Source organism: Calliphora vicina, chromosome X, assembly GCF_958450345.1.
Source record: "Calliphora vicina chromosome X, idCalVici1.1, whole genome shotgun sequence".
Classification (NCBI taxonomy): domain Eukaryota; kingdom Metazoa; phylum Arthropoda; class Insecta; order Diptera; family Calliphoridae; genus Calliphora; species Calliphora vicina.
Genome location: NC_088785.1, coordinates 2616677 through 2641711, shown reverse-complemented (window position 1 = coordinate 2641711; position 25035 = coordinate 2616677). Strand labels below are relative to the sequence as shown.

Here is a 25035-nt window from a genome sequence, read left to right as displayed (position 1 = left end):
GTTTGGTCCGACTAAACGTTGTTGTTTGAATATGGAGATTAGGTAGAAAATCGTATTTCTTTTGAAGCTCATATCGAAAACAACAGCACTAGCTCAATTGAAAACGACCAAACTATGGGGTCGTTTATACTACTTATATTTAAAATTTCAGCTCATTCGGATCACAAATTGATTTTGGCGATTTGGACCAACATTGAAGGGCCACCCATTGGGCCCCTTTCGGCCGAGACGGGACTATACCCGATATATTGATGTATCATCTATCCAGAATATATATACATACATACTTTATGGGGTCACAAATGAAAAATCAAACTTAGATATACCCTTATAATATAAATAAAAAAAGTAAGAAAATATGGTCGATCAAGCCCGACCATATAATTACCTACACAAGTAAAAGAGCAAAACCATTTTTCTTTTAAAATTTCAATAGTTTATATTTTTTAGTGATTTTCGGAAGTGGGCCTTATATGGGGGCTATGACCAATTATGGACCGATCACCATGAAATTAGGTCGTGTGATTTATGTCTATATGAAAGTTAACTATGTTGAATTTTGTGAGTATACCAATATTTTTAAGCGATTTATGCACGTAGCAGAAGCAGAATTTTCGGAAGCGGGTCTATATGGGAGTTATGACTAATTATGGACCGATCGTAACAAAATTTGGTGACATGAATTTTGTATATATAAAACTTATTTGGAGCGCAATTTGTGGAGATACATTTATAAATTAAACATTTATGACCGATAAAGTCCAATTTCGGAAGGACATTTGTATGGGGGCTAGGTGAAATAATGGGCCGATTTCAGCCAGTTTCAATAGGCTTGGTCATTGGGCCGAAAAAATAATATGTACCAAATTTGATCGAAATATCTTCAAAATTGCGACCTGTACTCTGCGCATAATGTTTACATGGACAGCCAGCCAGCCAACCAGACGGACGGACATCGTTTAATCGACTCAGAAGGTGATTCTATGTCGATCGGTATACTTTAAGGTGTGTGTTAGACTAATATTTTTGGGCGTTACAAACATCCGCACAAACGCATAATACCCTCCCCACTATGGTGGAGGGTATAAACATATAGATATTTACTCACTTTGATTATTCGCCGCTTTGACTGAATCCTTTCGAGATTTTAATGTTTCAAAATGTGTTGGGCCTTCACTAGATCCATCGGCATTGGATAAATGTTCAGAATTGTGTCTACAATTATTGTTAAAATTGGAACAGTTGGAGTCTGATTGACCATGTGCGGTATTAGCATGACCCATTCGGCGTTTTGCAAATGCCGGCATAAGATGGGATGATGAAATACTACGGTGATCAATAAAAGCAGGCTTCAGGTGTTGTTGTATTGAACCCTCAACACCACTAGGTGATGTAGCCCGTATTAATTCGGTGTTTATACAACGCTGATAATTTAAGGAACGTTCACGTGATCGTACAGCTCTTTTACTGCCTAAAGTTGGCGACGAATTTGTCGTTTGTTGTACGGGCTGTAATTGTTGCGATTGTTGTACATTTCCATAACATATTTGAGAATTAGCGGCGTTCACTTGAGAAGTAGAGGAAATGTAAGGCTGGCTATCCCCACATGTATATGATTGACAGCTCCCATTACAGCTACAATTATGGTAGGGGTTTCCTGTGTTTGGAATTTTCCACAATCCTAAATACTGCAGCTCACAACGCAAACGACATGTCCATACGGATAATGCCTGCAAATCAGTCCGGAGGGCACACTGTGGATAATGTAAAGATAGCTGGCCACTTCGAAGAGATAACAAGTCATACCTTGAGTAACGTTTTATATTGTTATAAAAACTATTTTGTTGTATATCTTCATCTTCTACGTAACTTGTTTTATCAGAAACATTAATATTGGTTATTTCGTTTTTCTCCTCCTCTTTTTGGTATATTTCGGAAATTTCTATGTGTCCTGCCATCACAACAATGCCAAACTATATGTCGCTGTTAAATAAAAAAAGAAAACAAAAGTTATTATAGCACATCTACATATATTTCATTTCGAACCGGTGTACAAAGTGTTCAATTAACTTTTTTAAAAAACATCGTTTTAATTTTTCCTAAGAAGAATGTATTACATTTTTAAAAAATATATAGTGTAATTTTTTGATATATTCCATGTGATTCTCAATTAATTTTCCAAATATTTCCTTAAATATATATCCAAAAGGACTCTTTTAACACACAAGTGTGTTCAGCTTTGTTTTTTCTTCAACGTGATATTTTTTTTAAATTAAATTGCAAAAGTATTTTTTTAATGGCAGAATTTTTACAAAAACTGAAAAAATTGCATTTTTTCCCCTTCAGAGGGCTTGCTGCACGGCACGTCTTTACCCCAACCGATTTACTTAAAAATTTTTCAGGATGATTTTTTTTAACCAATGTTCACCAAACTGGTCAAAATTCAACTTTTGTTTATTAACTCCTTCAGCCACGCTTTTTTGTGTATAAGTTTAAAATCAAAACAATCGCATTTTTACTTTAATCAATGTTAGTTTATTATAAAAAGTAAGAAAAAATAAATCAAATCATAAAAAACCACCCCATTTCAAGGTTTTTTGTGGAGTGAAGTGGTTAGTTTACTAACCACCGTGGCATTAAAAATAACTATAAATTTTTTGAAATCGAATATTTTTGACAAAATTTTCTGACCAAACAACCGAAATAGCAAGGCAACACTGAATTCGATGAACAATAAGCACATTCCGTAAAATGCACAGTACCACCACAGCATTATCCGCCATAGTCACTCAGATCTCACAGGGCTTAAACCAGCAGAGGCCTTGTGAACGAACTATCCTAGTGGCACTTGACCTGTCGAAAGCCTTCGACACTGTCAGTCACGCCACACTCTTCCAGGACATCCTGCAGTCCACAATGCCCAACAACACGAAGAGATGGATAGTGAACTATCTGAGTGGCAGGCAGTCGTTCGTGGAGTTTAGAGACAAATGCTCAAAACCCCGTAGAGTTAAACAAGGAGTCCCTCAGGGCGGGGTCCTGTCGCCGCTCCTGTTTAACTTCTACCTCTCTAAACTCCCAGTGCCCCCACAGGGCGTAGAGATAATCTCGTATGCGGACGACTGTACTATATTGGCAACAGGTCACAACGTTGATGAGCTTTGCGGTATGGTAAATGGTTATCTCAATGAAATCCACAATTTCTTCACTGCACGTAACCTGCAGTTATCACCAACGAAGTCATCAGCAACACTCTTCACCACCTGGACGAAGGAGGTAAAACTGAATTTAGGCATCATGGTCGACGGCGTACAAATTCCGACAGTGAACCACCCGAAAATCTTGGGTGTCACTTTTGATAGCCTTTTTACCTCCTCAGCACACGCCACTGCAATCACGCATAAACTGCGAAATAGGAACAAGGTCCTCAAAGCACTAGCCGGCAGTACTTGGGGTATGGACAAAGAAACCTTGCTTGCTACCTACAAAACGATTGGCCGGTCAGTGGTCAACTATGCTGCTCCAGTGTGGCCACCTTCGTTGAGTGATACCCAGTGGAGAAATATTCAAAGCTGTCAAAACGCAGCCTTAAGGACCGTCACAGGCTGCCTTCAAATAACCTCCGAACACCACCTTCACGAGGAAACCAAGGTTCTACCGGTCAAGGAACACAACGTCATGTTGACGCAACAGTTCCTTCTGGGATGTCATCGGAGGAGTCATCCAAACTTCAACATCACACAGTTGGAATCTCCCCCGAGGCATGTCAGACAGGACCTTCGGAAATACGAGGAGAACATACAGAGGTATGTGCAGGATCCATTTGATCGCCGCTCGTATATGACAGCTTTGAACGACATTCACAGAGACGCCATCAATTCCGCGGTAGCAGGATACCGTATGAATGTCGTACTTGGAGGTCGCCCACCACCGATAGCAGACGCCGAGAAGGTTCTGCCGCGTGGAACAAGAGTCGTTCTGGCACAACTTAGATCAGGATGGAGCAACAGGCTTAATGCCTTTTGGTCTCGCATAGACCGTGCCGTCCTTAACTTATGCCCAGCATGTGGTCAGGGTCCTCATGACACCCTCCACATATTTAACTGTTCAGCCAACCCTACTTCACTCAGTCCAATGGATTTATGGACTCATCCTGTTGAAGTAGCTCAATTTCTTGGACTTGAACAACATGCAGAACCACCAGAACATCCAGATTGATTATTGTAAATTGTTCATGCTGCTACAACAACAACAACAACAATAAGCACTGTGTTCTTCTTTTTATTGAATGCGTGAAAATCTCTTATAAAAACTGACTTTTACAATATTTTAAAATTAATATATTTATCTAACCAGAGCACCCTGACGGCAAAGTTTTACAAAAAATCATAAACGATGACTTAAAAAAATATAATTGTTTAGCAAAATGGCAATAGATACCAATAAACTATGTTTTAAAGCAGTGGTGCACAAAATCACAATTGCCTAGCACGCGTAATAGGGCAAGAAAATTCTGCTGACGTTACTTTGATACACATACACCAGTCATGCCCAAGCCCTATACTCTTGGTACTCTTTTGTTTTTGTAATTGCTCTTAGCTATAGGCTGTGTGTTTTGTATACTCACTAGAGCACTAAGCACTAGCAATACAAAATACACAAACAACTTTGTCTTATTATTTTTTTTGTCGTTCTTCACTGAATACACGCATGTTGAAAGCAACAACACTTTCGAATACTTTGCTGGTAAACATTGACGACTGCGATCATCCATGTAGATTTTGTTTTTGTTTATCGTATAATATTTTAAAAATGTGTGTGTTGAAAGTGAGTTTTTTTTCTTTTTTCTTTGTATGAATTGGTTTTAGCAACAACAAATATTGAATAAAAAGTAGCTTTTCTTTAAATGTATTGGTGTTTACTCTTCCATAAGGAACTAGTGGGCACCCCTGTCATACACTATAAGCATACTTGTGCGTTTTCTTATAATGATCATGTGTTTGTTGCTTTGTTTTCATCTCAGAGGACAAAATCAAATCAAATTCTCCGCTGTTCTTATAATAATCATGTGTTTGTTGCTTTGATTTCATCTCACAGAACAAAATCAAATCAAATTCTCCGCTGTTTTACCAACACAACCAAAGTTTTGATGGTATGTGTTCGGGCACCACTGTTTTAAAGCGTTGGTGGCCAAACACTACCCAGGGATAGTTATGTTATTCTCACTAATACATACGCAATGCTCAAAACAAAAACAATTTCATACAATTTATTCAGGGAAAAGCACATGTATTTCCATTTGTGTACTCTTTTATTTTTCACTACTACATATGCATTTTAAGCACTCTCTCGTTGGCTACCACTGTTTTAAAGACTATAAAAAAGGTGGTTAGTAAAGTGACCACTCAACCGCAAAGAGTTAAGGGCCACCCTAATGTACATCGAAACTTCTATATCATTAAAACTTCTATACCTTAGCTATATTTAAACCATTATCAGGTAACATTTACGTTCCTCTACGATGGGTAGTCATCTTGACGCGATGTAGAGGCTTAAGTGCGATGATTCGCGTTGGCCATGCTGGAGGGGACAGTTTAACTTGAGTTGGCTGTCTCTGGCAGGGTCTCCCATTCCAGAAGGGCACGCGTTGAGCATGATACTAAGAACTACCCTCCCTTTGTCTGATAGCGTCTGTTCTCCTCTGGGGCGGCTATCAGATGTTATTTCCATCGAACCATTTTCCCCTCATTGAGAGGGGTGGTTAAGGTGGATAGTCCGGCTGGTCCGTAAGGACTCTTTAATGTCCGTCCGAAATCCACCAGCGTCTGTTTCCCATATTGGGCGGCTGGTGGTCTGCGTCTGTTTCTCCAATGGGGCGGCAGTTATCTCAACACCTGGCAGCAGGTATAAAATGCAAGTAATTGTCCATCAGGACACATGGAAGAGGATAAGGCATGCCCCATGTACCCGGTCGGGGGCTTCATAATCTCCGGGGACCCTACTCCCACAGCGATGGTTTCGGGCTGTGGTGAGTCGAATGCTACTGCAACTCAGGCTAGTCAGGTGATCACACCGGGCCAGACTAGTCTGCATGCTACTGGTGTCGCAAGAGGTCAATCTGGCATACCCAGATTGGCTGATTGTAAAAAATCCAAGGCAATAGGTGGTAGTGACCTAAGCGGCGAGGTACCTCTGGACTTCTCTCCAAGTACCTCCAAAGCCGCGAAAGCCCAAGTCGTCAAGGCGGCTAAATCCCCTGTTTCGGGTGCCTCTAAGGGGGAAGCGACTAAGTCGCCCCTCACGGATGCTTCCCATATGCCAACTGTGCGCTCAGGTCTTGTGAAGGAATCCTCCTGTCCTGAAGACGCATCACCCCTGGCCAATCCCGGCTCTGAAACTAACCCCAGGCATAAAAACCCTGCTAGAAGGGCTGCTACCACCAGGCGTTCCGCTTACCGCTTTGTTGAGGCACTTGGCTCGAAAAAAGTCGAGGACCTCACTAAGGAGCAACAAGCTTCGCTTTCCTGGGCGAAAGCCTATATTGCTGGTCTCAAGACCGCTCCTCCTTCTGCTGAATTACCAGCGGGGCCTAAACGGCAACGTTCAGAGGAGGATACAGCGACCAAGAGCCAGCAACCGGGACCTAAACGTCCCAAAGCGGCACAAAGGTCGTTAGCTAAATCCTTTAGCGAGATTGTCAAAGACAGTCTTGTTAGGGCGGTTATCGACCGGAGTGCGAATGACGGATCCATATCTCAATTGAATTGGGATATGGTGAAGCAAAAACTGGTAGGGGTGTTTTGGAAAGTTCTCAAAGAGAACCCAGGCACTCCTCCATAATGCGATGACGCTGGTTGGTACCAGGGTCACGTAAAACTTATGTCTTGTGTAGATGAACGCTCAGCGTTGCTACTAAAGACTGCCGTCGCATCACTGGGTGAGGTTTGGCCGGGGTCTAGGCTTGATGTGGTATCTGTGAGTGAGATACCCCGAAAGCCTAGATCCATAGCTAAAATACCAGCTGAGCCATCTAGCCCGGAGGAGATCTTGGAGATCCTTCAGTGCTGTAACCCACAGCTTCCAACTCAAGACTGGAAAGTTGTTAAGGTTACGGACGCTGAGGGCTCTTCAAGGAAAGCGATCGTTGTCCTGAATAAGGACTCTTTGGGGCCGCTAAGGAAGGCACAAGGGAAGGTCTACTATGGATTTGGTACGATCATCCTGCGTGTCTACCGTAGCGACAACAAAGGCGATACATCCTCAGGTGATGTAAAGCCCATGCTCTCGGAAGAGGGCATGGATTGCAATGACGCCACTGATCCAGCCGACACTGAAGATACCAACTCAGTCTCCGAACTAGTTGGTACATTCTTTGAACGGATGGATGAGGTGGTGGACGAGGACGCCCTCCTGAATTCTGACCAGGAGGACGCCGACGTCACTATTGTAAAAATGGAGCATGGTGAGGGTGACCCAGATAAACCTTCACCACTCTAAAGCAGCATCAGCTGCACTGCTCCTCCGAATTGCTCAGAACGGGGAGGAGCTAGTCATGGTCCAGGAACCTTGGGTCCATCAGGACCGTATCTGTGGACTATGTTTGAAGGGCTATAAGCTCTACTTCGCTAAAGGCGCAGGTAAAATTAGATCCTGTATATTGGCTAAAAGCTCTTTGAAAATCTTCATTCTGTCTGATTACAGTAATGAAGATACAGTAGCAGTCTCATGGGAAACTAATGAAGGCTGTTTGTTATGGCTGATATCCAGCTACATGGCGCATGACCACGGGGAGCATCCACCAAACGATGATATCCGTAGTGCTGTGAAAAAGGCGAATGAGTCCAGGATACCATTGGTTATCTGTGCTGACGCTAACTCGCACCACATTGTATGGGGTAGCAGCGACACCAACACAAGAGGTGAGAGTCTTTTCAGTTTCATACTTAATAGTAGTTTGGAAGTAGTTAATAGAGGTTCAGAACCTACCTTCATTGTTTCAAACAGAAGTGAGGTACTAGACTTAACACTTGTGAGTGCTGAGCACCACAGTATGATTAACAATTGGGCTGTCTCCGACGACTGCTCTTTTTCTGATCATCTATATATTGATTTCAATATCAGTGTAACTTATAGGAATGATAATACCATTCTAAATAGGAGGAAGACCAATTGGGAGTTGCAGAGTGATGTACTCTCCCGGTCTCTACCAAACCCGCCCACTATTGAAAATAGGGACGATATTGAGGTAGCAGTTGAGGCACTTACAGAAGCGTTCCAATCAGCTACTAATTTGGCCTGTAAGCCGAATATCTGCAGGGGTAGGAATAAGCCACCCTGGTGGAACCCTGAGATTGCACACGCAAGAAGGGCGTGTCGTAAATTGTTCAACGAGGCAAAGAGGCTGGGTAACTGGCCGGAATATAAGTCCTCAGTGAACCACTTTAAGAACCTTACGAGGAATGCGAAAAGGAAAGCCTGGAGGGACTTCTGTAGCGGCGTGGAAGGATCCTCTGAGACTAACCGATTACGTAAAATTCTATCAACTTCACCGGTTGTACCAAGCTATATCCAGAAACCCTGTGGTAGATGGACTCTGAATAGTAAGGAAACACTTGAGGTCCTATTAGATACTCATTTTCCAGGTTGCCTTCCAGTCGATGATGAGACTATGAATGGGGCTGCCGATTCTGTTGCTCCGGGTGATAACTCTGTTCCGATAAACAGGGATAGAATCCAATGGGCAATCAAAAGCTTCGACCCGTTTAAATCTCCTGGGCCGGATGGCATTATTCCTGCTGATCTTCAAAAGAACGAAGAAATAGTTGTACCATGGCTCATTAGCATATACACAGCGTGTATTAGATGGACCTATATCCCCACATGGTGGACGAGATGCAGAGTAGTCTTCATTCCTAAAGGTGGTAAGGCGACTCACACTAAACCAAAGGATTATAGGCCAATTAGCCTTGCATCCTTCCTGCTGAAAACCCTAGAAAGGGTGATTGACGTATATCTGAGAATGACCATTCCGTCGGAACTCATCTCTAAATCCCAACATGCCTACACCAAAGGCAGATCTGTGGAAACAGCTCTACATTCGCTAGTTGGCTCCATTGAGGAGTCGCTAATACATAAGGAGTATTCACTTGTTGCCTTTCTCGATATTGAAGGAGCTTTTAATAATGTCAGGCCCGATGCCATCCTATCTGCGATGGATGAACTGGGAATTGATCTATGTGTTCGCCGACTAGTCGAAAAGATACTCGGTTATAGAGTCATTTGTGCTACTTTAGGTGGTGTAAGTGTTTTAAAAGTGGCCAATCGTGGAACCCCGCAGGGGGGTGTTTTATCACCACTTCTGTGGAATTTGGCTATGAATTCCCTGTTGATCAGGATGGACAACAGAAGGATCAAGACAGTCGCATATGCTGACGATGTTGCAGTTTTTATATCTGGTAAATTTCTGGATACAATATCCAGTTGTATGGAATCAGCATTAAGTACACTGAGTGAGTGGAGTATTTCATGTGGACTTAGTGTGAACCCACAAAAAACGGAACTGGTTCTCTTCACTAGGAGGTATAAGATCGATGACTTCAGACCACCTAGACTGAATGGAATCAGTCTTGAGATTAGAGATAATGCGAAGTATCTTGGCATCATTCTAGATAAAAGATTGTCCTGGAATTTGAATATTCAAAACAGGATTAACAAGGCTTATGTAGCCATCTACTCCTGTAAGAAGGCAATTGGTACAAACTGGGGTATTATGCCGAAGGGTATCAGTTGGATCTTCAAAGCAGTTGTTAAACCCATCTTGTTCTATGGAGTGTTGGTGTGGTGGCACGCCTTGGATAATGCTACTCACCGTAAGGCTGTGGAACGAGTTCTCAGGACTATTGCGATACTGATTACAGGCGCTATAAGGACTACCCCCTCTAAGGCACTTTTTACTATCCTGAACTGGTTACCAGTTGATTTGATGGTGATACAAATGGCTCTCAACTCTGCTGTGAGACTAAATGCTGGATGTTCGTGGTATGGTAAAGATCATGGGCACTCTAAGATACTGAACTACTATGGGTACTTACATAGTAATGTCGATTACTGCATCGCAAAACCATTTTTCGATATGCATTTCCATATTAAGATCCCGAATAGGGATTCATGGCAGCGCGGACTCTTACCCCCTGATGATGTCATAAGGGTATTCACTGATGGCTCAAAGAGGGGCAATAGGGTCGGTGGTGGTTTCTTTATTGAGAACTATGGGATTAAATCCTATTTCAGGCTACCTAACTTCTGTACGGCTCTTCAGGCGGAAATTACGGCCATTAAACGTGCATCCAACTGGCTGAGGTTTTATCAAATATCTGGTGATATATGTATATTTACCGATAGCAAGGCTGCCGTTAAAGGAATAGCGGGTGTCTTTACGACATCTAGGTTAACCGAGGAATGCCGGGTATCCCTTAATGAGATAGCGAGACATTCTAGGATAACGCTTATATGGGTCCCTGGCCACGATGGTAATCAGGGTAATTGTATAGCTGACGAACTGGCCAAAATGGGGGCGATGATGGATGATGATGAGATCGACCCCTTTTCTGGTATTTCCCTTGCTATATGCAAGATGGCTGTTCAGCGGACACTATATGAATCTGCACAAAGCAGGTGGACCAATGAGTCTTCCTGTGTTACAACGAGGTCTACTTGGCCCGTATATGATGCCAGCAGGACGAATCTACTTATGGAATTTCGTCGTGAGCAAATAAGGCTAATTGTCTCCTTCATTACAGGACACTGTATAATTGGGACACATGCTAGGAGATTGGGCCTACGGTATAATGACTACTGTAGGAGCTGCCATAATGAAGAAGAGGATGAGACGGTGTCACACCTATTCTGTCAATGCCCGGCTCTGATAAATCTGAGGGAACGTATCTTCGGAACACCATTCCTATCATGCTTAGATGAGCTATCAAGGATAAGTCTTAGACGAATCTACTCTTTCATCAGAGAATCTGGTTGGTTTAGCCTGGAAACAACGGACGTATAATTAATACCAAGATGTTTACCCCTTGGGTATCACAATGGGATCAGTTTTGAATGGACCCAAGTGAGCTGCTTGAAGAGTGGCTACCCATGGAACCTAACCTAACCTAACATTTACGTTTGTTACTTAAAAAATTATGTTTAAATCGAGAGGTTCGAATAAAAGCTAACCTTTGGCCCTTTAAGTTGTTTAGTATGACATTATTTCAGAAATAATGAATACTTAAATTCTTTCACTTATTTGATATTTTATGTATGTTAGGCGTTCGGCGCTGGTCTGTACTGGTTGGTTACGATAACACAATAAACATAGCATACAGAATAGTATTATTTTAGGACATTTTTAGCTTGAAAGGCAATAACAACATTTTCAAACCATTGTGAAATATTAGGACATTGTGACAATATGACATGATAGGAGACCTTATGAATTGACCAAATATTAAAGGATTACTGTTTATTAAACTCATGTGTGCATAATTTAATTTAAAGTTAAGAAATTTTAAGAGTTTTAAGCCTTGTTAAGTGTTTTTTCTGAAGTGGGCACTATATCGTAGCTACATAGGGCTGATTATGGACAGATCTTCAACAAATTTTGTAGCATGATTTCTGTGTATATAAAACTTATTTGAGAGATATAAAACTTGCAAAATATTTATGCATGTTTGATATTTGGATGATCTATGAACCGATCGTTTGGGTTTAATTTTATTGTATGTATTTGGATACCAAAATTGTTAAGATATTTACGATCGTTAAAGTAATTTTTAGATGTCGACTTTATATAAGAGTTACGACTAATTACACTGTGCACCACTCAAAAATAACTTGGCAAATGACCTAGTGCATGTTGTAGGTCTAGGTGAGTGTATTACAAAACCGGTTTTAAAAGTTCCAATATACCCTAAAATTTCCGAGATATGGGCAAAAGTATATTTTTATGGACCGGCAAATTAAAACATTTAAAATTCAGTCATTATTTAACCGATTTTAAACGACATTAAAAAGTTACGAACGAGGTCTTTCAAGTATATACACTTTCACTATAGGGTATTCAATTAATCGGTTTTCTGGTTTAATCGGTTAATCGAGCGAATAATTAATCGGTGTATAGATTTATTCGGTTAATTTAAAATTATTCGATTAACCGAATAATTTATATTTTAATTTTAAATTGGAAATACAACAACGAATTGTGTGTACAAAAACATAAAAAACACCAAATATGGTATTTGAGATCATAATTTTGCATACATATCGCGTATTTGCTGCAACAACGTCATAACTCAAAATCCTTGTTTTTTGAACTAAGTCTATTATTTTTTGTGAGATACTTGAAATAATTTGATTTGATAATAACTTTATATAAATAAAAGAATCTATACATAAAAAACAAGCACCATGGTAAAGTTAATGTGAAACTAACTATTGGTGGTATTAGCGTAAATCATGTCTTTGTTGTTGCCGATATTGTGGAAGAAGTAATCATTGGTGCAGACTTCATGATTAGTCACAGCATTACTTTGGATATGAGACAAAAAGTCATGAATTGGCGAAATGTTAAAATACCCCTTGACGTCGGATAGCACAAAAGGTTGCCACCGCAGTCAGAGGATTTGGTATGGGCCCGTGAGGAAGTGGAGGATTGTATAGACAATGGTTTGTTGGTGTTGGAACCAGCGGATGTGAGAAGTGGCCATGAAACAATGGAGGCTCTCGTTGAGCAGTGCAACGACAGAATGGTTCCTGTTGGAGTGCTTGGTCTGTCCCGCAGAGAAAAGATCATCAGGCCGGGTTCCAAGATGGGTGAAGGTGCTTCAGCAGCAAAAGAAATGCATGAACTCGTTCGGAGACGAATTAAAATGACAAATGACCAAATGAAAACCAGATATAGCTCACAACGTAATAAGGGTTTGTCATCCAAATTAAGGAATCACTGCAAAGGACCATATAGGGTAGTTAAGAAATTGGACGACAGGTTTATAGAATACGGAAATGTTAAAGACCGATACCGGGAATTAAGTTTGAACATCTGAAACGACTAGATGCCTATGGGAGAAGTGAATCTATGCCTATTCGGGACGAACAGGCTTAAGCGGGGGGCAGTGTTACGAAATTGTACTTGAATTCAAATATAACGATTTTAACGGCTGATTTAAAAGTAGCATAATGCTTTCAAATTCGCAGGGAATAAAAAGGAGGCAATATATTAAAAACTTAAAATTTCCGAATTTTTTTTTTTATTATTATTTATTTTCAACAACCTAGCCTATTGGCCATAATCGGTTATAAATTTCTACTTAAAAAAATAGTTTACATTAAAAAATTTAAATATAAAATAAATTAAATAATTATGATATACATTAAATAAATATTATAAATAAAATTGAACAAAGTCAAAACTTAAACTCAAACATATTACATTATAAAACATCATTATTAGATAATGATTCTTTAATTGATGTCAGTAAATTAGCAACTTGATAGGAAAAACTAGTTTCCACTAGGAAAAAATAAATTTGATAAGTATATGTGTAACAGAAATAATCAACCATATAAAAGAGAAAGCATGGTACTCAGTACAACCTAGAAACTATAAGGGCCAAATATATGTATATATAAATATTAGTCACTGAATGTCTATTAGTTGATACCACCTTCAGAGATATAAACAGTAGAGGGACCAACCTATATGACAAACAATGTCATCAAAAGGGTGTATATCTAATAATCAATTACAATACTCAAATCCTAATATCATAAGTGATTCAAACAATAATCAAAACAAGTTCGAATAAGTTCATGAGAGAATGATAAATTCACCGGAAAGGTACTTATCACAGTCCACAAATCAATGTCTACACACTATCCGCAAATTAAACTTCAAACATATATACTATTTTGGCGCCTCAACCAATTGCACTAGTGCAACACGTAAATCAAACACTAAATGTAACTCCAAACACCAAGACAGCTTACTAAACAACACTTCAGGAATTCACAAACATAACACAGTCAAGACAGTCTCATAAAATCCACAACAACGGAATGGATATAAATTAATATGACAATGACTAAGTATGCAGAAAATCATATGATAATAAAAAAAATCCATTAACAATGCTTACATCAATTACCCCATAAAGAACCACGATTGATAGTAGTCAAAAAGCATAAGAGGATCAATGATAACCAAAACTTTATCATTGCCAAATCAGAGTTAATATCTTCAGAATATATCAACATATTAGGAGCAAAAATAACTGAAAAACAACCTGAAGGAAAAGAAAACAAGCTGAATAAATTACAAGAAAACAAAGCAAATGACACATGACTATGAACAAAGTATAACAGTTTTTACCGGGGTAGACTCAGCCAGTCCAAGATAATTTAATAAAATAAAACACTGCCAGAATTGTATATAATTCAGAGTTCAAAATTTATTATTTTTACAGGATAATCAAGGATACTAAGAAAAGAAACTGACGCAGAGTACCCGTACAACGTCGGTATAGTTTCAGGGCCAGATCCAGAATCTTCTGCCTCACAATAAACTACGCATCTTGAGGTTTTTTTCTTGATGGTGTTAGTGTTTTTTAGTAACCACTACGCCTGGGGTTCATGGCTATCAATATCAGTGTACTCCCTGTGCACTATCACTAATATGACTGGGCACTATGGCAATTAAAACCAGTAGTAGCCCTCTGCACTACAACATTGAGTTGAGATTTTATGTCGTTGTGTACGGCTGCTAGCAAAGCTGTTACATACTTGTACCAGCTGTCCGATCACTTCGACACACCAAGCTCAACTAAATTTGTAGTAAGGCATTATACAAACATCAACAGTCGTTACAAGCGTAGTGGTGGCTATGCTCTAAGTCTCTCTTACAGTAATCATGTACTCTTTGTTTAGTTGGTTCTCTTATACAATTATTTTCTCACATCTTATACTAAGATACTTAAACATATACATTCACTTTCCATAACAATTCTTATAAAACAATTGCAATTGTAATAATAATAAAGATAATAGTAACAAAATAATATTCATTGTAATAATAATAAAATAATACTAATATAAATAATCAAATAATTATTATAATATGTAACGAGGAACTTCGTTACAAAAGAAAATATCAATATTAAGATTAGCCCGTCAGAAACTTAAGAATGAGATAGCAGATGGGAATGACATTATTAAGAGTGCCAGTCTTGATGATCAAGACCATTCCCTCTCTTTAATCAATCTGAGTTTAAAAAAATATTAATGAAATTTCCGCAAACCATACGATAAAAACTCTTATGTGCAATAGTTATCAATGAAATGTTATCTGTCTTTATCAATATAAAGAAAATATTTGAGGCAATGAAAATTCAAGTAACAAGTTCATTACAATGACATAACCAACTACTTGCAATCTACAATACATTCACTCAACACAACCAAATCCACTCTTACATCATATTGGAAGTTGCTAAACAATTATCAAATAAGGAAGAAAACTGCTGCAAAAGCATCAATGAATTTAGATCAATATCACATGCCATTATCAGAACAGTGAACATCGCATAAAACTCAACCCAGAAAACATATACAAACCAAAACATTGTCAACCGGCGCTCAAATGTAATTGGGCTACCACCACATAACAACAAGATAAACTGACAACAAAAAAGATATAAAATTTGCAGCAAAGAATAATATGAATAATTACCTAAGACTTTAATATGGCCAATCATAGAACAAATCAAAAGCATTATGTATTAAAGCTACATACAACGTACGATCTCACCAAGCCATTTTACAAATAAATACATACCATCTTGCCCACAGAGCACAGTATGAATCAGAAATGTTATTTATCCGGTCATTCCAAATTTAAAGCTGAGATTAACAGGAACCAGCACAAAGAACCCTACTATTTACATGCATATAAATGAACATTCAAAATGCAGTTAAACAAAATATAACAACCAAATTCATTTTAGATAATGAACAGTTACCATTAACAAAATGATATAGAATTTCCCTATATTATGCAAATTACAATTTTTTTAAATTGAATTAAATTCATGATTGGGTCCCTATCAAATGATCTGTCTAACAATAAAGATAAAGAAAAAAGAATAACAATTAGCAATATAGATGTAACAACCACTCAGGTCACTCTAATAGTATACAATATAAGTTTAAATTCAGATTCAAATTTCAGAGTGCAATTAATGATAAGAAATAACCGTCAAGAAATCATAAAAATACTGTAATACTAAGGAACTTTACCACAATAAAACATACAACAAAAAATCTGTTGATACTTTACACATCAAGACACGGATCATTCATGCACCACAATCCCAGTACCCACAAAATGCTAGTCTAAAACATGAAAAAAAAAAACAAATACTCTAACAAAGAAATCCAGCATCTACACAATATCAAAATGCATTACCACGTCTCATCATATATCCCAAAATTTAAGTTAATTATTAATGCATTATATAATAATAAGAAATCAGCACACAATTACAAATCATTAACTTAGAGGCATCACGATTTTTAACAATTTTATCAAATTCCACAGATAAACCAGATAATAGGCTAGGCAAAAAAATCAATACCACACCTCAAAATTAAATGCACATTCTATGCAAGAATTACACGAAGATATAACAAAAAGCAATCCCATTAAAACATGTGACATCTCAACTGTGCCTATAGGAACGAACTATTACGAGAGAGTTCTTGAAATAGTTTCCTTCTATATGCATTAGTAGATATGTCAAACATTCTTAAAGAGATTGGCAATCTGTTATAAGCTCGTGCCACCCTAACACAAAATGAACGTTCTAATATGGAGGTCAGTCTTGGAATTTTAAGCTGAATATTCCTAGATCTGCAGAATTCAAACAAATCAATTAAATATTTTGGAGTCTGTAACTTATATGACTTATAAAAATGTAACAAATTTCTAAACATTATAAATTCAATAAATGAAAAACCCAAGAACTTCAAAACATACGACGAAACATGTTGACACATCCTAAGAGAGTATAGATACCTAATAATCCTGTTAAAAGCTAATCTAAGTTTCTTCATGACATAGCCAAAGGTACCAGAAAATACCTCTAAAGCATATCAAAATATTGGCATTATCAGTGCATGAACAACTCTTTTCTTAACATGAAAAGGCAACAACAAATCCAAGCTATATAATTTACGTAGAGTAAAGTTAACCTTAGATACAACAGAATTGACATGACCTTCAAAACTCAAATTGTTATCAAGAATTACACCGAGACACTTGAGTCTATCAACAAACTCAATCAATATGCCACCAAAGTGAACTGAAAAGTTATAATTACCTATTTTACCGAATTTTATTGATTTAGTCTTATCAGTATTGATAAATAGACGATTATCAGTAACCCAATTCAAAAGTAATCCAACTGTAAAATCAATCATATTTTGCAAAACGTCAGGAAATTCTGCATCACCCTTGAACAACAACTGAACATCATCTGCATAAGAAAATGGAAGACACATACTACTTGACACCATATTGAAAAGATCATTCATAAACATAATAAAAAGTAGTGGGCCAAGAACAGATCCCTGCGGTACACCACTGAAAACTGGAAGTATTCTAGAACTATAACCATTACAAAAAACATACTGCATTCTATTGGATAGATATGAATGTATCAACTTACAAGCTGAACTTGAAAACCCATAATATCTATGTAACTTTTCAATCAAAAGCAAATGATTTACCCTATCAAAAGCTTTGGCAAAGTCCAATGATAATAAAACACAAACACCCTTGCTAGAAAGATTACTCCTAATGTGGTCAGTTAGACCAAGAAGCAAGGAAGTAGTACTCCTATTGCACCTAAAACCTGATTGACAATCATGAAGTAACTGATTTTCATTAATATGTTTCACAAGTTGAAACTTCATCAAATGTTCCACCATCTTAGACAATATTGGCAAAATTGATATCGGTCTAAATTCATCACAACCAACCAAAACATTATTCTTCCTTATAGGAATAATTTTCGCAATTTTCCATAACAATGGAAAAGTGGAAGTAGTTAAAATCGTATTAACTAAATGCAATATATGATTACCAATAATTGGCATTAACATCTTAAGAAACTTGAGTTTAAAACGATCATAACCAACAGCACTTGACTTTATTAGATCAAAGGCATCAAACATTTCAAAAACATCTACAGAACGAAAAGAACGAACATATGAAATATTAGAAAAATCAACAACATTATCATAATCCACAGACTGATTAGAGGAGAAAATATCATTTAAATTATCAGGATCCACACTATTATAATGGTCAGTACCATCAACTACTCCATTCCTATTCAAGATAGCCCAAACCGTCTTACTGTCCTTATCCTCAAAAATCACACCATGCTCCTTTCTCTTATGTTTTCTAATAACGGATTTAGCCCTATTTCTACACCGACAGAATATTCTCCAATTAGCTTCAGTCCTATCATTTAAATATGCCCTGTAGGCAAGATCTCTAATTGACAATTGATAACTAATTTCAGGTGCATTAATCCACTCATCACTATGACAAAAGGGACAACAGAATGTAAAGACTGCAAATTTCTATTCAAAAACATCAATTGTTCATCAACATTATCAGTCAAATACATATCACTAAAATCACAATTCCACGTCATGGCTTCCAGAGATCCAATTTTTTTTCTTTACAAACCCCATTTCCTGAAAATTTCGAATCCAATAAAAACATCAGCCAAATCGCTCACGTGATGCCATTACATACATGGACCATTTCATTTTTATATACTATATAGATAAATCAATTTTGTTACATCTGCGGCTTATTCATTGACAAGAAACATCGATTAGAATAGATTTTAAATAAAGCTTTCAATCTTTACTTTGATCGTTCATACGTAAGAAGTTTTTAGTATAAACCCTAATATATTTGTTTAAGGTGCTCCTTGGCACTCACAAAATGGATTTCTGGAAAATATGATAAACAACTTCACCCATTCACCGCCCCAATGGTTTGGCATCGAAAATTTTTCCATAAGCCGGAGAATTTATACTTTCGCCAAACAAATGTCTTTGGTCATAGCTACAAAACAGAATGTATTTCATAATGAACGTTTCATTGTTTAAAAAAACGACTATAACTTTCTCAATTTTTAACCGATTTAAACAAATGAAAGTTTGTTTTACTCACACTCGTAATAGTTGAAAAAAATCAAAATTTTTGGTATTATTGGAAAAATCTCTACATATTTATATTAATATAATATTGAAAGTGTATATACATGGAAATACCTCGTTCGTACCTTCATTTTCCAAGTTATTGCAAAAAAATTGTTATGTTGCACCGTGTTATAGGTGCATGAATTATGTATTTATGAATCTTATTTCTGTTAAATTATATTGGAATACCAGCATTTTATAGACATTTATGATTGTTAAGTGATTTTCGAAAGTAAGCTATAACTAATTATGAGGCGATCGTCATTAAATTTTGGTGTCGAAATTTTTTATATATGAAAACTATTTGTGTTGAATTTGATTTGGATATCAACATTATATTTCTAAAAAGACTGCGAATATTAAAAAAATTTTCAAAAAAGAGCTAACCCAAAAAAACGGCTAGCACCGCTGGATTCAGCGTGGTGCAGAATTTTAACCCGCCGTCAAATTCGTCCACAGTGTTATCTTTAAGTTCATCTTTAAGAAAATGAGTTTTTCAGTGCTGTTTTAAATGACACTGAATGTCCAATGCGAATAAGTGTGAGATGAAGAAATAACAAACGGAACAACAACAATCGTTTTCTATTTTAGCAGTAGCTGATACGTTGCAAAAAGAACGGTGGTATGTTGACAGCGGCACAACGGCGCATATATGTAATAGTCGCAACATGTTTATAAACTTTGAGCAACATGTTGAGATGATATCGTTAGCTGGCAACAAACATGTTGTGGCAAGGGAGATGTCAAGATAAGATCGTGTAACACTGATGTTGTTTTGAGGGATGTGTTGTATTCATCGGAATTGCAGGCTGTTGAACGTGACTATGTGGCTATGTTTAACAAGAATGCTGCTTGTATAAATGACAGGAATGGTAACTTGGTGATTAAGGCTGTGAAACATAATAATTTATTTGTCGTTGAGTGTGATGTAGGTGATCAGTTGTGCGCTACGAATTTTAGATGGCATGATCGATATGGTCATTTGAATGACAAAAGTTTGTACTTATTATCGAGAAATAAGATGGTTATTGGCATGGAGTCTAAGGGGAATGATACAACAGGGAAGTGTAAAACATGTATGTTGAGCAAATTTCATGTTAGCCCTTTTCCTCAACAATCTACGTCAACATCAAATGAGTTATTAGAACTTGTGCACACTTATGTCTGTGGACCTATGAAGGTTCAATCTATTGGCGGATCGAGATATTTCTTAATCTTTATCGATGATAAATCCAGACGGACATTTGTTTATTTTCTGAAGCGGAAATCAGAGGTATTGGAGAAATTTAAGATTTTTAAGGCACAAGTCGAACGACAATCTAGCAGAAATCGACAGTTAACTATACCCTACACGCACCAGCAAAATGGCGTTTCAGAACGGATGAACCGAACCATAGTTGAGATAGCGCGATCGATGCTGATCCACGCGGGTATTTTAATTGATTTGTGGGCGGAGGCTGTTTGTACAGCTGTATATTTGAGGAACCGATGCCCCAGTCGCAGTTTGAATGATAAAACTCCATATGAAGTATGGCACGGCAAACGACCTAATGTGAACCATTTGAGGACATTTGGATGCTTGGCAGTGGCACTAGAGAAGCCACAGAGGTCAAAATTTGAAGCCAGAGGCAGTGTTGCCATATATTTTTTGAAGAAAACTTTTTATTTCTAAACAAAAAAACTTTTTTTTCAACAAAAAAAACTTTTTTTAAGTACATACAAAAATTACAAAACCCAATTCGTACATATATGTAATCAGACTGATATAATTTATGTGAATTTAGTGCTGGAGACACTTCAAATATTTTCAAATCAATCTTCCCATTTAGTAAATGAATTTGGGGACTATCATTTTGAAATTAACGGCTTATTGATATCATAAATTTATAATTTTCCAAAAAACTTTTTTTTAAAGAAATAAAACTTTTTGCATCTCAAAAGCCTGGCAAAAAAAGGGAAAACTTGATATATGGTAACACTGGCGAGAGGTGATGAGTATATCATGGTTGGTTACTCATTGATGTCGAAAGCATATCGATTGTATGATATGACAACACATAGCATTGTTGAACGTCGTGATGTCGAATTTGATGAAGCAAAATTTCCACGGAATATTGGAAATGGTTCTGTTACGAATGGAAATGATTTTGTATTTTTTGATTTTCAACATGGAAATGAGCACGAAGTTATCGGTGTCCATGGGGCCCGACAGGATAGCTGCATAGAGCAAGATGAAAATTCTGAAGGTAACGATGATAATGCAGACACATTCGACACAGCTGATGAAGACTCGGAAAATCTTTTTCTTGGGTTTAAGGCGGGTCCTGGTAGACCTCGAATTATAAGAAGTGGTGAACCTGGTAGACCACGAAAGGTGCGGAATTTGGTGAGTCATTAATGTAATGATTTTATTCCACAAAGCTTCGACGAGGCAGTATCATGCGACGATAGTCCCAAGTGGGAGGAGGATATGAAGGCTGAACTTAATGCCCTGGAAAAGAACAGCACATGGAACCTAGTCGACTTACCAGACGGTCATAAGACGATTGTTTGCAAGTGGGTTTTAATTTATTTTTTTCATTTCATTTATTGTAATATTTGTAAGCCACATTTGGCCAATAATATTAATACTAATACATTCATATTAATACTAATAGTAAATATGACAGAGTATAACAAATTATTTATGACTACAAAACATACTTAAATTAAAAACTAAGCTATTCAGAAACAAAGGGTCCTTGTTAGCGAAAAAACTGTATAAGTCAATTCAAAAGAAACAATTATATTATTTATGAAAATACTTAGAAACTAAACATTTTCACAAATATAGAAAAAAAGTTTTTTTTGAGTCGGCAAAATTTCTTAAATTTCTTGGCAGTCTAGATACTCTTACTAGGAATGAACGTTCAAAAATGGGAGTAGAAATACGAGGTAGTGTAATTTGTGCATTCCTAGTAGACCTTGAAAAGCAAATGTTATCTCGTAGGCTAGGTGGTATCGAAGTAATAATAAGTCTGTACAAGAATATCAATAGCCTAAAATTCACAAATTTACGGAATGTACATCCCGAGAACCTTACAACATATGGCGTTATATGTTCTCTTAATCCCACATTAAAAACAAAACGGACAATCATGTTGAAGATTTTCTCCAATCTTGAAAAACATGTAGTAATAGTACCAGATGTCACTTCAATGCAATAATACAAATGCGATGATAAAAGTGCCAGAGCCACACTACGTCGAATATGAAAAGGTAAAAAAATTTCTGCATTAAATAATCGGCGCATGGTAAAAATAATCTTTGGGGCCAGGGCATCAATATGCCTATCAAAATTAATTTTTTTTTTTTGATAGGCATACTGATGCCCTGGCCCCAAAGATTATTTTTTTTTCGCCATTAAACGAAATAGAAAAGGTGAGATAGAGCGATATAAGGCGCGTCTAGTTGCCAAAGGATGCAGCCAGAAGTTTGGCATCAACTATAATGAGACATTTTCTCCTGTTATGCGATACGCTACAATACGCATGCTGTTGTCATTGGCGGTGGAGGAAAAAATGCATTTGCATCATGTCGATATAAGCACGGCATATTTGAATAGTGGCCTGAATGACGAGATATACATGACCCAACCAGAAGGCTTTGTTAATAGGACCGAATCGTCCAAGGTACTGAAATTGAATAGATCTCTATATGGGTTAAAACAAGCCGGAAGGAATTGGAATGAGAAACTTGATGGTGTTTTAAAGGAAATGGGTTTTATGGCATGTGAGAATGAGCCATGCCTATATAAAACAACAATTAACGGTGACATGATGCTAGTGGCAGTATACGTTGATGACCTAATAATTGCTAGCAAGAACAAGGAGGAGATTTTAAGGTTTAAATCTAATTTGGCAAAGGTATTTGAGGTATCCGATAAGGGAATTCTACGCCATTTCCTTGGAATGCAGATAGAACGTGACGGTGAAGTGGTTGTCATAAAATTATGTCAAGGTCGATATGTGAATGATATGTTGATGCAGTATGGGATGGAGAATTGCAAAACCGTGTCTGTACCTCTCGACCCTGGTTTACAAACCCATTGTGCTAATGATTGTAAGAGGGCTAGTAAGGAGGAATATCAGTCTATAATTGGTGCTTTTGCGATAACTCTTACGATAACTTCTAGACCTGATAGACAACATTCTGTATCGAAGCTTGCACAACACAATCAGGATCCACATCTCGAACATATGACCGCAGTGAAGCATATACTGCGTTACCTAAGGGGTACTACGAATCTTGGTTTGATTTATGAATCCGGTGATGCCATTGTTAGAGGTTACGCTGACGCTGATTGGGGTAGCAGCGCTACGGACCGTAAGTCGTATACGGGATATATATTCTCCCTTGGGAAATGAGTTTTCTCATGGGAATCACGGAAGCAGTCTACAGTGGCTCTTAGCTCTACTGAGGCAGAATACATGGCTATGTCGAGCGCGTGTAAGGAGGCAATATATCTGAAACGTTTGTTGGCTGAAATTGGTTTTGATGGTAATAAATCTATTCTGATAAACGTGGACAATCAAGGCGCAATGAAATTGGCGACGAATCCGATTTTCCACAACCGTACGAAACACATTGATATTAGATATCATTATATTCGAGAAGTCGTGCGTAATTCAGAAGTTACTTTGCAGTATTGTTCAACAAATGAAATGGTAGCCGACATCCTGACGAAGAATCTTTCTAAGGCGAAACATATGTATTTTGTGAATTTAATGAATATGTCATGAATTTAATATATTTTGTATAAAGGATATACATGTTGAGGAGGAGTGTTGAAATATGGCAACCCTTTTATATTGCAACATGTACGTTCTCTATTTTCTTCTTACATGTTCATTCTTATACACTCAGGTCTCGTTTTATGCGGATTCAAATTTATGCGATTTTTAAATTAAAGATTTTTTTAGAATTTTAACAGATTTTGAAATTTTAGATGTTTTTTAAGCTTTTTTACTGTTTTTAAATTAAAACAAGTTTTATTTTACAAAATAAAATTCTTAATATTTAAGATGTACATGAATGTCATTCAAATGACATATTTATTATTTTGCAAAAGTAAATACATAAATTAAACGAATACTATCATTGCATAATTCATTACAGCAAGTGTTTTGTTACAAAATGCATGTAATTGCTTGCATATTATGTAAACTCTTACCATTCACAAAAGCATCGAATCAATATGAGTGTTATGAATATACGCAGAGTTTTATGAGTATTATGCTTGAATTAATTTAAGACTGTATTTAGAAGGATTTTTCATGCATATTTAAATTTTTTCAATATTTTTTATTATTTCGCAGTTCATTGTATAAAAATAAGACTAAATTTAGTTCTTGAACCACGCGCGAAAATTTATTTAAAACAAATTAATGCACTGATTTTGTCTTATGGATTCAACTTATCATCGAGCTTTTATGAATTATTTGAATACTTTGCATACAAATCAAAACATAGTAATCATTTTTGAGTTGTTATTGTTAACGGCATTTAAAAAATGATTATGTAAATGGCAACCAATCGTGACAGTGCAAGCACTGCAAGCAATATTATTTGCACATGTTGATGATTGAAAACACAACAAATGCAGTGATTTAATTCATATAGAAAAAAAGCGTATCAACTCATGTACATCTCTGGTAGGCATACATCCTTTTT

The 25035-nt window shown here is 37.1% G+C and overlaps 1 protein-coding gene across 1 annotated transcript in view; it reads right to left on the bottom strand.

Moving 5' to 3' along the window:
* 4E-T (eIF4E-Transporter) overlaps positions 1 to 25035 on the bottom strand; it is a 109327-nt gene that overhangs the window by 65881 nt on the left and 18411 nt on the right. The window contains exon 3 of the mRNA XM_065514698.1: positions 1109 to 1983. Within this exon, the coding sequence (XP_065370770.1) occupies positions 1109 to 1958 (850 nt within the window). The 5' untranslated portion in view covers positions 1959 to 1983. The remainder of the gene's footprint in view (positions 1 to 1108; positions 1984 to 25035) is intronic.